Source organism: Physella acuta, unplaced genomic scaffold (assembly GCF_028476545.2).
Source record: "Physella acuta isolate Inbredline_101_S28 unplaced genomic scaffold, ASM2847654v3 ptg000457l, whole genome shotgun sequence".
NCBI classification, from domain to species: domain Eukaryota; kingdom Metazoa; phylum Mollusca; class Gastropoda; family Physidae; genus Physella; species Physella acuta.
This window is the reverse complement of record NW_026731976.1, coordinates 57,501-76,018: the sequence shown is the minus strand read 5'-3', so window position 1 is coordinate 76,018 and position 18,518 is coordinate 57,501. Positions and strand designations below refer to the sequence as shown.

General features: G+C 37.3%; 1 protein-coding gene across 1 annotated transcript in view; it reads left to right on the top strand.

Annotated features, from left to right (window-relative positions):
* The first annotated feature begins 2,710 nt into the window (after positions 1 to 2,710).
* LOC131943484 (uncharacterized) overlaps positions 2,711 to 18,518 on the top strand; it is a 39,489-nt gene continuing 23,681 nt past the window's right edge. Inside the window, exons 1-2 of the mRNA XM_059303643.1 lie at positions 2,711 to 2,915; positions 18,359 to 18,487. Of these exons, the coding sequence (XP_059159626.1) occupies positions 2,711 to 2,915; positions 18,359 to 18,487 (334 nt within the window). The remainder of the gene's footprint in view (positions 2,916 to 18,358; positions 18,488 to 18,518) is intronic.

Below are 18,518 nucleotides of genomic sequence, written 5' to 3'. Positions count from 1 at the left end.
GTAAAACAATTTTCCTTTTTTTAAACTTCTTGTAATAATTGTTGGGAGGTACATCAAACAAATTTTTTTTAAAAATGTATCGCCTTTAAAAAAAAACACTGATTATTTACAATTAGTTCTTTAGCACTCCTTACGTCTCTTGATAAAATTAGGAAAACACAAAGTACTCCCCTTTATAGAAAACATTACATCGGGAGAAAAAAGTGTATTTTTTATTACATTGGGACAAAAATTACATAATTAACGTGGATTGATAATGTGAAACGTGGTAGGTATTTTAAATACTGCCTTTTATTTATTTTATACACTGAACGTACAGTTTTCTTACTATTATTTTTAATCAAAGACAATTAAAGTAACAAAATACATCTTTATTCGGAACGGAAATTCCCGCAGGTTATTATTTGTGTCTTTTTTGCGCATTCGTTTTTGTCTGTCTTTTTTGCGCACGAAGGTGAATTCGTTTTATGTCGGTCGCACCAAACATGCTGAACTTTGCCTTTTTTTACGGCACCATAGTGCGTACCTTTTTTGAAGAAGACGTTTTTAACACTACATTCAGCAGTATAGAGTTTGACTACCGAAGACAAAATTGGATAAGAAAGGTTACTATAGTCTTTAAGTGAATCAAATCCGGGGTATTTGGCTTGTTCGCTTTGGCGCCTACGTTTGTTTGAGTGCAAAAGACTATGAATAAGATGGGGGACTTATTTACTAAGCTGAAACAGGCGGTTCCGAAGGCGCCCCAGCATGGTGCGATTTGGCGACCCGGTGTTGACTGTCAACACTTTGGGTTTATGTTTACGTTTATGTTTTCTTTGTGTTTGGGTTGGGCTTTCATTTGTGGTTGGGTTTGCGATTGGATTTGGTTTGTTTTCATTAGCTTTTTGTTTGTGTTTTCTTTGTATTTGTGTTTTTGTTTGTGCTTAAGTTTGTGTTTGCGTTTGTATTTTCGTTTGTGTTTATATTTTTGTTGCGTTTTGTATTTGTGTTTGCGTTACGTTTGCGGTTTTTTTTTTGGCTGGTTGTAGTTAGGGTGGGTAATGCCGGTTATATGCTGATTACTAAACACACATGTCATGGTCCTTTACAGATAGGTTTTCACAGAGGCCAGTGCAAGGCCTGGCCGGGACGGCTAGTTAAAGATAAATTAAATCAACAACAACAAAATGTTATTAAGATTAAAAATTGTAGAAATACATTGACAAATGTTGGACTAAGCTTGTTGTGAAAACACTGTCCACAGCTGTTATTTAAAAAAAAAAAGAAAGGCTCAATTGTAATCTTGGGTGGATGTAATGTAGATGAGGATAAACAGCTGAGAGGGGGGGGGGGGTAAAGGCTTGTGCGGGAAAGGTAGGGAATTTCCTAGTCATTTAAGGTTTGTAGTGATGCTTGTAGTGATGCTTGTAGTGATGCTTGTAGTGATACTTGTAGTGATGCTTGTAGTGATGCTTGTAAAATTATGGGTGCCGGAAGTCTCTCTTATGTCATTTTTTTCTTCAGAAACTGTGCGTAAGGAATCATATGCTACTCTCTCCTGTCAACGATGAAATTTTAATGGAGATGAGAAAACTAAAATGTGATATCAGTAAGTACTACAGTCGATCAGTCAAGACATGTCAGTCATACAGTCGATCAGTCATATCGACCAGATGACATGTGTTAGTGTGTGACCTGTTTGATCAGATGACATGTGTTAGTTGTTTGATTAGATGACATGTGTTAGTTGTTTGATTAGATGACATGTGTTAGTTGTTTGATTAGATGACATGTGTTAGTATGTGAGTTGTTTGATCAGATGACATGTGTTAGTATGTGAGTTGTTTGATCAGATGACATGTGTTAGTTGTTTTATCAGATGGCATGTGTTAGTGTGTGACTTGTTTGATTAGATGACATGTGTTAGTTGTTTTATCAGATGGCATGTGTTAGTGTGTGACTTGTTTAATCAAATGACAGGTGTTAGTGTGTGACCTGTTTGATCAGATGACATGTGTTAGTTGTTTTATCAGATGGCATGTGTTAGTGTGTGACTTGTTTAATCAAATGACATGTGTTAGTGTGTGACGTTTGATCAGATGACATGTGTTAGTTGTTTGATCAGATGACATGTGTGACTTGTTTGATCAGATGACATGTGTGACTTGTTTGATAAGATGACATGTGGTTGTTGATTGATTAGATGACATGTGTTAGTGTGTGACCTGTTTGATCAGATGACAGGTGTTAGTGTGTGACTTGTTTGATCAGATGACATGTGATAGGTTGTGACTCGTTTAAGTAGATGACATGTGTGACTTGTTTGATTAGATGACATGTGTTAGTTGTTTTATCAGATGACATGTGTTAGTGTGTGACTTGTTTAATCACATGACATGTTTTAGTGTGTGACTTGTTTGGTAAGATGACATGTGTTAGTGTGTGACTTTTTTGATTAAATGACATGTGTTAGTGTGTGACTTGTTTGATTAGATGACATGTGTTAGTGTGTGACTTGTTTGGTGAGATGACATGTGTTAGTGTGTGACTTTTTTGATTAAATGACATGTGTTAGTGTGTGACTTGTTTGATTAGATGACATGTGTTAGTTGTTTGATCAGATGACAGGTGTTAGTGTGTGACTTGTTTAATCACATGACATGTGTTAGTGTGTGACTTGTTTAATCACATGACATGTGTTAGTGTGTGACTTGTTTGATCAGATGACATGTGGATAGGTGCAACAGATAAAGACGAGGAGGGAACCTTCACCTGGGAGTACAAGGCCCTCCCATTTGACGCCCAGGACTTGTGGGATGTTGGTGAGCCGCGACAAGTGCTGGACGAGTATGACTGTGTCATGTTGACACGACAGGGACGGCTCAAAGTTCGCTCGTGTAAAGATCAATTCTTCTCACTCTGCATTAGTAGCAGTAAGTTGCTCTTCTCTCTTGGGCTTTAACAACATAATCCTAACCTACTGTGCTTGATAACAATAATCCTAACCTACTGAGCTTGATAACAATAATCCTAACCTACTGAGCTTGATAACAATAATCCTAACCTACTGTGCTTGATAACAATAATCCTAACCTACTGAGCTTGATAACAATAATCCTAACCTACTGAGCTTGATAACAATAATCCTAACCTACTGAGCTTGATAACACTAATCCTAACCTACTGAGCTTGATAACAATAATCCTAACCTACTGAGCTTGATAACAATAATCCTAACCTACTGAGCTTGATAACAATAATCCTAACCTACTGAGCTTGATAACAATAATCCTAACCTACTGAGCTTGATAATAATAATCCTAACCTACTGAGCTTGATAACAATAATTCTAACCTATTGAGCTTGATAACAATAATCCTAACCTACTGGGCTTGATAACAATAATCCTAACCTACTGAGCTTGATAACAATAATCCTAACCTACTGAGCTTGATAACAATAATCCTAACTCACTGGGCTTGATAACAATAATCTCAAGAATCATTTTTTCTATAAACAGGCTGTGAATTAGAGAATCAGGTAGAGGCGAACGAGATTTGCTATACCGTCATCCTAAATGCAATACCATGGTTACAGGCCAAGGTAAAACTAAACTAAAACGTCTACCGTCATTACAATAAAAACACACTTTGGGCTAGTTAACCCTAATCCTTCTGTCCGTCTATCTGTCTGTCTGTCTGCCTGTCTGCCTGTCTGCCTGCCTGCCTGCCTGCCTGCCTGCCTGCCTGCCTGCCTGCCTGTCTGTCTGTCTGTCTGTCTGTCTGTCTGTCTGTCTGTCTGTCTGTCTGTCTGTCTGTCTGTCTGTCTGTCTGTCTGTCTGTCTGTCTGTCTGTCTGTCTGTCTGTCTGTCTGTCTGTCTGTCTGTCTGTCTGTCTATCAACTTGCTATCAACTGTCTATCAACTTTCTATCAACTTACTAACAACTTGCTATCAACTTTCTATCAACTTTCTATCAACTTTCTATCAACTTGCTATCAACTTTCTATCAATTTTCTATCAACTTTCTATCAACTTGCTATCAACTTGCTATCAACTTGCTATCAATTAGCTATCAACTTGCTATCAACTTGCTATCAACTTTCTATCAACTTTCTGTCAACTTGCTATCAACTTTCTATCAACTTACTAACAAGTTGATAGCAAGTTGATAGCAAGTTGCTATCAACTTGCTATCAACTTGCTATCAACTTTCTATCAACTTTCTATCAACTTGCTATCAACTTTCTATCAACTTTCTATCAACTTACTAACAACTTGCTATCAACTTGCTATCAACTTCCTATCAACTTGCTATCAACTTGCTATCAACTTACTAACAACTTGCTATCAACTTGCTATCAACTTCCTATCAACTTGCTATCAACTTGCTATCAACTTTCTATCAACTTTCTATCAACTTGCTATCAACTTTCTATCAACTTTCTATCAACTTACTAACAACTTGCTATCAACTTTCTATCAACTTTCTATCAACTTTCTATCAACTTGCTATCAACTTTCTATCAATTTTCTATCAACTTGCTATCAACTTCCTATCAACTTCCTATCAACTTTCTATCAACTTTCTATCAACTTTCTATCAACTTTCTATCAACTTTCTATCAACTTGCTATCAACTTGCTATCAACTTTCTATCAAATTGCTATCAACTTTCTATCAACTTGCTATCAACTTTCTATCAATTTTCTATCAACTTTCTATCAACTTGCTATCAACTTGCTATCAACTTGCTATCAATTAGCTATCAACTTGCTATCAACTTGCTATCAACTTTCTATCAATTTTCTATCAACTTGCTATCAACTTGCTATCAACTTTCTATCAAATTTCTATCAACTTTCTATCAACTTTCTATCAACTTTCTATCAACTTGCTATCAACTTGCTATCAACTTTCTATCAAATTGCTATCAACTTTCTATCAACTTGCTATCAACTTGCTATCAACTTGCTATCAACTTGCTATCAACTTTCTATCAACTTTCTATGAACTTTCTAACAACTTGCTATCAACTTGCTATCAACTTGCTATCAACTTGCTATCAACTTCCTATCAACTTTCTATCAACTTTCTATCAACTTGCTATCAACTTTCTATCAACTTTCTATCAACTTACTAACAACTTGCTATCAACTTGCTATCATCTTGCTATCAACTTGCTATCAACTTGCTATCAACTTTCTATCAACTTGCTATCAACTGTCTATCAACTTTCTATCAACTTACTAACAACTTGCTATCAACTTTCTATCAACTTTCTATCAACTTTCTATCAACTTGCTATCAACTTTCTATCAATTTTCTATCAACTTTCTATCAACTTGCTATCAACTTGCTATCAACTTGCTATCAATTAGCTATCAACTTGCTATCAACTTGCTATCAACTTTCTATCAATTTTCTATCAACTTGCTATCAACTTCCTATCAACTTTTTATCAACTTTCTATCAACTTTCTATCAACTTTCTATCAACTTGCTATCAACTTGCTATCAACTTGCTATCAACTTTCTATCAACTTTCTATCAACTTGCTATCAACTTGCTATCAACTTGCTATCAACTTGCTATCAACTTTCTATCAACTTTCTATCAACCTTCTATCAACTTTCTATCAACTTGCTATCAACTTGCTATCAACTTGCTATCAACTTGCTATCAGCTTGCTATCAACTTTCTATCAACTTTCTATCAACTTGCTATCAACTTTCTATCAACTTTCTATCAACTTACTAACAACTTGCTATCAACTTGCTATCAACTTGCTATCAACTTGCTATCAACTTGCTATCAACTTGCTATCAACTTGCTATCAACTTTCTATCAACTTGCTATCAACTTTCTATCAACTTTCTATCAACTTACTAACAACTTGCTATCAACTTGCTATCAACTTACTATCAACTTTCTATCAACTTTCTATCAACTTACTAACAACTTGCTATCAACTTGCTATCAACTTTCTATCAACTTACTAACAACTTTCTATCAACTTACTAACAACTTTCTTTCAACTTGCTATCAACTTGCTATCAACTTGCTATCAACTTGCTATCAACTTGCTATCAACTTGCTATCAACGTGCTATCAACTTTCTATCAACTTGCTATCAACTTGCTATCAACTTGCTATCAACTTGCTATCAACTTGCTATCAACTTGCTATCAACTTTCTATCAACTTGCTATCAACTTTCTATCAACTTTCTATCAACTTACTAACAACTTGCTATCAACTTGCTATCAACTTGCTATCAACTTGCTATCAACTTGCTATCAACTTGCTATCAACTTGCTATCAACTTTCTATCAACTTGCTATCAACTTTCTATCAACTTTCTATCAACTTACTAACAACTTGCTATCAACTTGCTATCAACTTACTATCAACTTTCTATCAACTTTCTATCAACTTACTAACAACTTGCTATCAACTTGCTATCAACTTTCTATCAACTTACTAACAACTTTCTATCAACTTACTAACAACTTTCTTTCAACTTGCTATCAACTTGCTATCAACTTGCTATCAACTTGCTATCAACTTGCTATCAACTTGCTATCAACGTGCTATCAACTTTCTATCAACTTGCTATCAACTTGCTATCAACTTGCTATCAACTTGCTATCAACTTGCTATCAACTTGCTATCAACTTTCTATCAACTTGCTATCAACTTTCTATCAACTTTCTATCAACTTACTAACAACTTGCTATCAACTTGCTATCAACTTACTATCAACTTTCTATCAACTTTCTATCAACTTACTAACAACTTGCTATCAACTTGCTATCAACTTTCTATCAACTTACTAACAACTTTCTATCAACTTACTAACAACTTTCTATCAACTTGCTATCAACTTTCTATCAACTTGCTATCAACTGGCTATCAACTTGCTATCCGCAGAACGAATGTACTAGACGTGGACTATGGATGGGGGCACCAGAAACCAGACTGGAGCTGGAGAATATTCGGGAATTCGCCAACAACCGCTACCCAGGTGGGCAGTGGAGGGGGTGTTCAGGGGAAGGGGAGCAGGGGAGGGGGTGAGCTGGGGAGCGGGTGTGCAGGGGAGGGGTTTGCATGGGAGGGGTTTGCATGGGAGGGGGGAGCAGGGAAGGGGGTGTGCAGGGGAGGGGGAGCAGGGGAGGGGGTTGCAGTGGACGGGGTGTGCATGGGAGGGAGTGTGCAGAGGAGGAGAGCAGTGGAGGGGGGGAGCAGGAGAGGGGTGTGCATGGGAGGGAGTGTGCAGGGGCGGGGATGAGCACAGGACAGGCCGCTCCTCTTACTGCCATTGTAAGGATAGTGGCGCCTTTTTCGGAGAATAATTAAATAAAATTTAAAACAAATTCCACAATACAAACTCAAATAAACCGGGAGTGATCTCCCCTAAACTTTCTCGAATATTCTTATATATTCTATATAATAGTTTCGCTGTCTGTCTGTCTATCTATCTATCTATCTATCTATCTATCTATCTATCTATCTATCTATCTATCTATCTATCTATCTATCTATCTATCTATCTATCTATCTATCTGTCTGACAAGAACGCTCTAGAGAAAACACAAGGAAAATAAAAACTCTCACAGTGAAACGAAAGACGAAGTATGACGCGGTCACATTTAGCATAGAGTAGAACATAATCTCAAACCAGAGAGTGCACACAGTAATATAATGACGTCATTGATTATCGCGTAAACATTGAATAAAAAGGAAATGTTGTCTAATCTAAATGGTTTGCGTGAAGAGTTTCTTGCATACAATTCTTCGGGTAGGGGCGAAGCCCCACCCCACGCGTAACAACGTCTGAGCCCCCCCCCCCTCCCCAACTCAAAAGAAATTTCTTCATCGATACTCTATAATAAAATTACCGCCTAATTAATGTGTCTAATCTAAAAAGTGGTTTTCTTGCAATTTCTTTAATGCAATTCTTCGGGTAGTGGCTAAGCGCGACACCAGTGTTTCTTTCAGACTTTTTCCTCCCCGGAGAGGGGTGGGGGTAATTGAAATTTTCGGGGGCGGGGGTAGAATTTTCGGGAAGGGGGGCGGACACTGGAAAAAGTATATAATTATATTTCGTTGAATGGGACGGTAGACATGATTTTTTTGGGAGTGGGGGTGGGGGGTAGGGGGGGGGTGAGGGTGGTGTGTGTGGGGGGGGGGGGGTGGGGTGGGGTGGTTTCCTCATCGATACTCTATAACAAAATTACCGCCTAATTAATGTGTCTAATCTAAAAAGTGGTTTTCTCGCAATTTCTTTAATGCAATTCTTCGCGTAGTGGCTAAGCGCAACACCAGTGTTTCTTTCAGACTTTTTCCTCCCCGGAGAGAAGTGGGGTACTTGAAATTTTCGGGGGCGGGGGTAGAATTTTCGGGGAGGGGGCGGACACTGGAAAAAGTATATAATTATATTTCGTTGAATGGGACGGTAGACATGTTTTTTGGGGGTGGGGGTGGGGGTGGGGTGGGGTGGGGTTGGGGGGTGGTGGGTGGGGTGGGGGTGGGGGTTGGTGTGTGGGGGGGGGGGGGTGGGTTGGTTTTAGTTTAGAGAAAAGAGACAGCACTATCAACCTAGCGCCCGGTGTATCCTTCCTCAACGGGCCATTTTTCTCGTATAAAATAACAGGGGATGGGAACTCGGGCTATAGACATGATTTTTAATCCATTTTAAATACTTAAAGTTTTAAAAATAGAATAAAATCTCGTAGACAAATTAATTGCACACCAAGTGAACGCCAAATAAAAAAGCACATAATAGTGCGCAATATTATTAGTACTTCTAAAATTTACATTAGTTTTTTGAGAAATCGAAAGTAGCGTAAATTACTACTTCCAGTCAACGGAAATTACTCAAAATAAAATTTAACAGAAGGTAGAGAATTAGATCTTTTACTTACATGTGAAATTTCATGTATCTATCTGAAATAGTACTCAAGTTATAGGCTATTGAAAAATTCAAAGTAGGAAAAGTACCACTTCCGGATATCGAAAATCGCTCAAAAGTTGATACGGATCTACGATTTTGATAAAATACTTATATATGAAATTTCATCAACCTAGCTGTAACGGTACTCAAGTAATCGTTTTTACACACGGACAGACACACAGACACACACACACACACACACACACAGACATACGGACAAGATTGCAAAATTATGTTTTTCCGTATCAGTGAGGTGTAAATCGTCGCGATTTTTAAAAATCTCGATTTTTTTTTTTTGCACGATTACAATACTTTCTCTATACTTCGTATATACGAGAAAGTAAAAACTAACATAATATGTGCCTTCAATAACACATTTTATAATAACTCATCGCAAGTAGATGTAGAGCCTACGTCTTGGACTACTTATCGCAAGTAGATGTAGAGCCTACGTCTTGGCTTACTTATCGCAAGTAGATGTAGAGCCTAGGTCTTGGCTTACTTATCGCAAGTAGATGTAGAGCCTACGTCTTGGCCTACTTATCGCAAGTAGAGGTAGAGCCTACGTCTTGGCTTACTTATCGCAAGTAGATGTAGAGCCTACGTCTTGGCCTACTTATCGGCGCCTAGCTCAGCGCCAGGCTTGTGTGAGGCGCTTTTTGTCACAAGGTCTGTCCACTTTAGCGCCTGTATCTCTGCTGTAATTCACAAGTGTAGCATTTTACTTGAGTTATCAGGCTCAATTCAGCCATCCATCTTTTATACTTAAGGCCTATTATTTTCTGGTTCTAAGATCAGTCTGGAGACGTAGGGAAATTGTTTACGTCAAGTGTAGCCCGTAGAATACGATTTTGCTTATCTTTTCAGTATTATCAGGAAAGGAAACTGCAGGCCCCTTCTTGTCAGCTGATCTAGAACATTCCTCAAATGTATCTTGTACAAAAGCGTACAGTTGTAGATGGATGGAATTAAAAATTCTATGCAACTATTTGATGGGGGTGGGGGGGGGGGGGGGGGAAGCTGAATAAATGTACAGAAAAATAAACACTTACCGAACACCACTTCAAGACGATCAGTACTTACAGATGTACTTAACGAACATACATTTAAATACTTATGGTAAATTTTACTAAAACAATACACAAGCACTGTGGATAAGAGGAGCTCTGTCTCCAAAGTTGTTTACTTTACAATCAGAATCCTAGCTTTTGAAACAGGTAATGCTCCACTTCAAAGTTGTTTACTTTACAATCAGAATCCTAGCTTTTGAAACAGGTAATGCTCTATAAAACTCAGAGGCGTAGCGATGGGGGGGGGCAGGGGGTACATATGTCCCCGGGCGCCGACCTTAGAGGGCGCCAAAATGGATTGTAAAAACAAATTAAAATGTCATTTTAGCTGCATTTTTGCATTATAAATAGTTTGTGGGGGGGTGAAAATAGAAAGTTTGAGGGGGTGCAAATTGAAAATTTTCTCCCGCGGGGGGCGCCAAATTGAAAGTTTGTCCCCGGGCGCCGGGAAGGGTCGCTACGCCTCTGATAAAACTAGTTTTAGCAGTACCAGTAAAGAGGTATGTGAGCAATAGAGTGATCAAACTCATACTTATCACAAAATTAATCTTTAAGGAACACAAAAACCTGTAGATAATTTTAAAAATGTAAAGATTCGAAATTCGAGACCAACAATTTACTTAAAATTCAATAAACTTTGGGCTATTATTCATTACTAGCCATCGGTACCCGCTTCACGTGAATTATAGGCCTTTATATTTTTAATGTCATACATATTTGGAAATAATAAATTATAAAATAGTTATTGATCAAAATGCAACACTACACGTTGAGATGTTAGTGACAAAACAAAGAAATAACCAAATAGCTAAAAATCAGGCACATTTAAAATAACACAGACTACCAATACGTATTCGAAAAATGAAAACCAAATTATATACATTATTAGTCAACAGAACACCATAATAAATGCACACACTGATTAAGAGACAAAAGATTCCGTTAAAAATCTAAGTAATTTGTATTACTTTGACCGATAAAATTGTATATATTTCATAGCGTACGTCTTGATGAGTAGATCTATAGAACTATACCTAAATAAAATTTAAATGAAATAGTTCCTTTCTTTATATTCTAAAATCAATTACACTATCATCTCAGCTATTTAGGCACCTTATGAGACATGAAGATTCAAAGACGTAGATTAGTTAAGAAACTTAATTTACGCGAATAAGCCTATTCTTTCAAATTAATTTTTTATCTCAAATTAGCCAGTTCCATAGCTAAACAAACAAAGATGTCTATAAAATAATTAAGGCGTGAAATAGTATAATATAGAAATTTATTAATCGAAAAATTCAAAGTAGAAATAGTACCACTTCCGGTTATCGAAAATCGCTCAAAAGTTGATCAGGATCTACGATTTTGGTAAAATACTTATATATGAAATTGCATCAACCCAGCTGTAACGGTACTTAAGTTATCGTGTTTACACACAGACACACAGACAGACACACAGACATACGGACAGAATTGCAAAGTCCAGTTTTTACGACTCGATAACGCATAAAACGCCAAAACGTTTATATATTTGTATTTATAATTTTTGCCTGATTAAAATAAGTCCTCTATACTCCGGATGTGATGAAGGACTGAGGAGTAAAACGTTGAAAACTGTCAAAATTTCATGTTATTTTTGTGCACCATTACAATATTTTCTATATACTTGGTATATACGAGAAAGTAAAAAAGGGGTGTTAGGTTACTGGTAGTTTACTAAATACACACTTGGCTGGCTAATGTCAACCCTGTCCCTCAACCCTGGTCCTACCATACGCCTAAACCTAATTTCTAACGTTAAGGTTACCGTTACCGTTACCATTCACATTCACATTCACATTAACACAAGCGCAACGCAAACACAAACTCAAACACAAACGCCAACACAAACGCAAACACTGTCTCAATCTCCAGCACAAACACAAAGATAAACGCAAAATTAAACGCAAACAATAACGCAGAACATCAACACAAACTTAAATGCAAATCTAAAAGCAGTAACCAAAGTGTACCCGGTGCGCCAAACCGCACCCTGCCGGGGCTCCGGCGGAACCACCTGATTCAACTTAGTAAACGACTAAAATACCCCATCTTATCCATAGCGCTCACGGGAAGGCCCGGCGCGCCAAATCGCACCCTGTCGGGACACAAGATGACGCTTTGGATTCGATTTAGTGTACGAATATAGTACCCTTTTTATTCACAGCCTATCGCATTCTTTGAAATAAACGTTTGCACCATAGATCTCACAGGGCGCCCAATAGCTCCCTGCTGGGGTGCCGACGGACACACCTGATTCAATTTAGTGAACGACTATAATACCCCAAGCTTGTCCGCAAACGGAAAGATAGAAGTGACCATATAGGACATTTAGGAGCGGCTTCTAAACTTCTAATAATTAGTAAACAGTACGTTCGGTGTATACATTTTTTAAAAATCAATCAATGCTAATTATATAATTATATTTACCAAACACCAAAACAAACCAATAAAAAGTGTTTATTTCTCCGACGTAATGTTTTTTTAAAGGGAAGAAATAAAATTGTGATCTATCAAGGGAAGTAATTACCAATGAAGGAAAAAAGTGAAGTAATTTGTACACTTTTTTAATTTTTGAGAAGGATGATACATTTTCTTTGACTTTAGTTATTCCGCAAGACGTTAATTAAAATGGTAAGTTTAAAAAATGAGACTTTTTTTACAAAACCATTCACATTATGTTTTAAATTATTAATTAGCAATAGTTACAATCGAGGGACAAGGGGGAAACTAAGCCTAGTCAATGTACATTGACCACATACACCCAAAGACAGTAGCTTGTATGAAAATCTGGAAAAATTATTAACAGATACAACCATTATTTTGACCAGGGACTTTAATTTCGTAGAAGACTGATTAGACATTGTAGGACCAAAAGGCATAATTCGAAACGGCTTAACCGCAGACAAACCACACGCCGACTCAATCAACAACATTAAAACATACTTCAAACTAGTCGACACATACAGAACACGATATTCACACAAACCACCCACGGAAGTAACACATCTGGGAATAGCTTCCCACTAGACAAAATTTACACAGAATGCTTACAAATATTAAAAAAACAACGAAAAACTTGTACACGAAAAATCACAAAACATTTACGAAACGTAGTGCAAAAACTCTCAACCCCACTATACAGCAGAATTCAATGGTGTAACGCTCTAACAGACACAACAGACACCTTCAGGAACCTTCACCTTAAAACCATCACACCCAAAGCCAGGGAAATAACAGACAGACTCATCTACAACACCCCTATCAAAATAACAGAAACCCTATTGCCCACTATGCAGACAAAACACACCAGAAACCGAAACGCACTTCTATGTAGAATGCCCCACCATACAAAACATGAAAAATTGCTAGAAACCAAAATAACAAAAAACGAGACCTTCAATATCGATATAGTCATAACTCTAAACAAAATCCCAAAAACAAAGAGACAGGACGGACCTAGAGCAAAAAGCAAGGAGGCTAGCTCTCTATAGACAGACTATTTGGAACAGTAGAATAAGAGCAAAACACGACAAGGTACAGTTCACGGGACACGTTACTAGACTTGATTTATCGTAGACGACTCGACAATGACAGCACTCAAACACATATACCATAATTAGCAGCACCACAACGTAAAGAACATATGACACTGCATTGGCCACCTGGCCCTATCAATCCTAATCGACACACCCCCTTTCATCACACCCTCCGCGCCCCCGCCCCTAAACCCCAGGATCCCCTTATCATATTGCCCCCATAACTGCATCCCCTTTGTCCCCATGACCCCCACCCCCGTTTTTTTACATACTATGTTAAATACTGAGGATGATGTATTCTCAACCCCCATGTCCCCACCTCGTTTCGCATCATTTATTATTTGTCATTAAGGTTCCTATTGTTACTTATTTGTGTATTGTTTTATTTACACAGCCAACAAACAAACATTGTAAAGGCATTATTTGACACTATTTTACTTATATGTACGGTACATTGGTCCACAACGTACAAATTGACCCCTATGACCCCTCCTCCTTTTATGTATATTCATTTTATTATTTGTAAATTTATACCTAAAATTATTTTGTTAACTTTGATAATATTTAAAAAAAAAATTGTCGAAAACATTCTCAACAAAACTTTAAAACATATTAGCCTATCATTGTAAAAATACATTTTTAGCGCAATTTCCATTCTGGAGAATTGCGTTTATTAACCCGTCATTTCTGGATGTATGAATGTATGAATGAATGGATGTGTGTCCGCAGCTTTAAGTCGTATCTCCTCCTCAACGAAGCAATATCGAGGACTAGTTCCAAAGCAATTATGTTAAGCAAGTTACGAGGATGAACATAGGCAAAAAAATTCCGGGTTTCTTTCATGGATTTCCCGGAAAACTAAAAAAAAAACTCGAAAAAATGCAGTTTTTGGCCCATATCTCGGCAACCAGACCACTTAGCGACTTGAAACATGTACCAATCGATTCCTGCCATAATTTAGAACAATATTGCCGAAGAAAGTTTTCAAAAATATTCTTTCGTTCGGTCACAAAAAATGTTTTCAATAAATTAAAATTTGGACCGAATTAGTAGGCATTTTTATCCAACCACACCACACGCGTCATCACGTTCAATAGCTGCGCCATCACGTTCAATGGCTGCGACATCACGTTCGGTAGCTAGGCGCGCAATGGTTTTTAGTCATGTAATTCTATTGTAAATAAAACATGTATTTTAACCAATGGTTTTACTAACCCTGCTCTTGATTTACGCTACGACAGAGCTATTTTTAGATAACATAAGGAAATTGCGCTAAAATTGTCACTAGACTTTTTAATTACCTTGTTTTTTTTTATTTCTTTATTTCTAATTACCTTCATTTGAATTGTTGATCGACAAATACTTTTTAGTAATGCTCACCATTTTGTTCATGTAAAGATTATTTTTGTAAATGTTTGAACTACGTATATATACTGATGTAATTATTTCTATTTGAAAATAAAAGTATTTAAAAAAAAACATACATACATACAGAGCCACATAATCCATTTGAGCTTTATATATTAGATTATGTCAAATTATTTTTTGTTACAAGGATTGCAAAACAGATTGTGTTGCGTTTCTTGTTTTAGTTGTGTTGTGTAGGCCCTATGTTTTGGTTGTGTTGTGTAGGCCCTATGTTTTGAGTTGTATTTTGCTAATGTGATACATTGATGTGTGCTGTCGGCCTAACTGGTGTTTTGTTCTTTTGTTTTCTACATAGTAATGTTTGGATGTACTTTTCACCTTAGCGAAGCGATGTCATACAGCTAGTATACACACACACACACACACTATATATATATATATATATATATATATATATATATATATATATATATATATATATATATATACATATATATATATATATATATATATATATATATATATATATATATATATATATATATATATATATATATATATATATATATGTAACTAGTGTAGTTACAAAAAAAACTTATTTGGTTGTCATAGAGATCAAGGCCAAGACTGAACTGAGTTAGAGTTATTTATAGTTATTATGAAACTGTTGTGACGTAGATGATGGGACTAAAATAGAATTCGACATGCAAACTTGAAGACAAATGGACAAGTTATTAATAGAAACGATGCAATAGTTGGTACCGAAGTAGAATAGTTTGACCTTGATAGACATTGTTGACAACACCGGATGTACATCTGGGTGTGACTGTGTGTGTATATAAGAGCGGTACTTTTGGGTATGAGAGCGAGAGACAGACAGAAGATGTAGAGCAAGACAGATGGATGCAGAAACGTAGAGATCGAAGATGTGAGCTGAGAGACAGAAGATGGAACGATCGGGCGCTGGATAAAGAGAGATATAGAATGGACTGAATGCAGATACAAGTGTTAGTAGATTGAGGTATGGAGTGATACAGTGTGTGGGCCTGTGACAGTAGAGGTCTGTTGAGATTCACCTAATTATCTGAACTGTGATTATTCATGAAGAAATAAAATGAAGTAATATTGAACCTGCGGGCAGAGTGTGCTCCTTTATATCAGGTGGGTGGATCGGCACCAAATGAGGTGTCCTCGGCCTAGAGTTGGCATTACCTACAGACAGGAGGTTGTACACGCCTCTGTCGCATTTGGGTGCCGTGAGGAAGGGGTCGCATTTGGGTGCCGTGAGGAAGGGGTCGCACAAGACCTAACAACGAACGTCACACATGATGCTGGCCGCTACTACTACTTGGTTACATATATACATATATATATATATATATATATATATATATATATATATATATATATATATATATAAAAATAATATATATCGTCTTTTTCTCGACTCGCATCTCCCGTTAACACGAAAACCTGTATACTCCTCTGACATGCTATATTTTATCATTTTTTAAAAAGCTAATTTCTAACCCTAACCCTCAAACATTTTTATCAACCTAGTATTTTCGGCACCTACTGCCCCGGGTAATCAGCGCATTGGTAGTGTCGAATTCACAAAATATGAAAAATAGGAAATAAAACAACTAAATAGCGGCTTATGCTAATTCGTGGGTCAGCTCGTATAAACTAATTTGTATTTATCAAAATGTCAAACTTGAATTAATTAAGAATGTCTATTTATGTATTATAATGTTAACATTTTTTTCGGGAAAACGTCATCCGGACAAATGGCTTTCTGGCGTTTGTCGCATTCTGGCAAGTGTCAATTCGGGCATTTGTCGCTTTCGGGCAAGTGTCCATTCGGGCATTTGTCGTAGACCGTAAATGGCTGACTCCCAACTGATTTCATTTCTGGTCAAGTCTTGCCCGTGCATTGAGTCAACTTTCCCAAGCATGGGATAATAAATGATAACCTTGAACAATGCACATTTGAAATGTATATCATTCAAAACAAGAGAAAACTAATTTCATTTGACTTTTTCAATCTGTTACCTAGTTTGGACGGGAGGCTTTTACTCAACACAACACAAATCCTTTGTATGGAGCCACAATAATAAGACCATTGTCACAAAGTCGTTCAGAAACAACAATCCAAACAAAACTGAGAATTGTGTGTTGATAGATCGCCGTGAGGGCATGATTAGTGTCAATTGTGAAGAAACTTTTCTCGTTCTCTGCATGCCTTGCGGTAAATATAATTTAGCATATCTAGCAGTACTGATTTGACGTGACCTAGCATAACCTGACCTGACCCGACCTTGCCTGACCTGACCTTGTCTGACCTTGCCTGATCTGACCTTGTCTGACCTTGCCTGATCTGACCTAGCATAACTTGACCTGACCTGATTTACCTGACCTTGCCTGGCCTGACCTTGCATGACATGACACGACATGACACGACATGATATGTACAAACACATATGATAAATATATATATATTGTATTTCAAACATAAAAATTAGATTCCACCGCCTCTCACCACCATACTTGAGTATGTATGGATGGAACTTTTGTAATCTGTTACTTTATACTTGAGAATGTATGGATGGAACTTTTGTAATCTGTTACTTTATACTTGAGTATAATGCTATTCAATCTAATATTCATCTGAATAACTAATTATTTTATAATTTTTTTTTAGAACCTATGGATACAGATGAAGGTAACATCATTTTTCCCACTGTTATGTTCAGGTGGTCAATATGATTTCCTTTTGTGTATGATTATGTGTGTGTGTGTGTTTGTAAGTGTGTGTGCGTGTGTGTGTGAAGTCGGGCAAAGCAAATATGGCCTCACATTGATTGAATATTGTCCAAAAAAAAATTCCTTTTGGAAAAATGCCATCTAGTTAGTGAACTGGTAACGACCTAACACTACAGAAGAAGTTGGCTTCTATCTCTAGCCCTAACCATTACCTTACAAACGAGGTGGGCTTCTCTTTCTCTAACCCTTACATTCTAGACGAGGTTGGCTTCTACCTCTAACACTTACACCTACATTAAATACAAGGTGGGCTTCTATCTCTAACCCTTACCCCTACATTAAATACAAGGTGGGCTTCTATCTCTAACCCTTACCCCTACATTAAATACAAGGTGGGCTTCTATCTCTAACCCTTACCCCTACATTACAGACGAGGTGGGCTTCTATCTCTAACCCTTACCCCTACATTACAGACGAGGTGGGCTTCTATCTCTAACCCTTACCCCTATATTACAGACGTTGTGGGCTTCTATCTCTAACCCTTACCCCTATATTACAGACGAGGTGGGCTTCTATCTCTAACCCTTACCCCTTTATTACAGACGAGGTGGGCTTCTATCTCTAACCCTTACCTCTACATTACAGACGAGGTGGGCTTCTGGTTCGGAGAAAATGAAAGATTTCTGTGTCACTGTGACACATGTACAAAATCTGAGTGCAGCCTCAACATGGGCAGATGTCATCGAGGCTGGTTTGGCATGAAGTGTCAGTACAGTAAGTCATGTCATCTGAGTGTCATTACAGT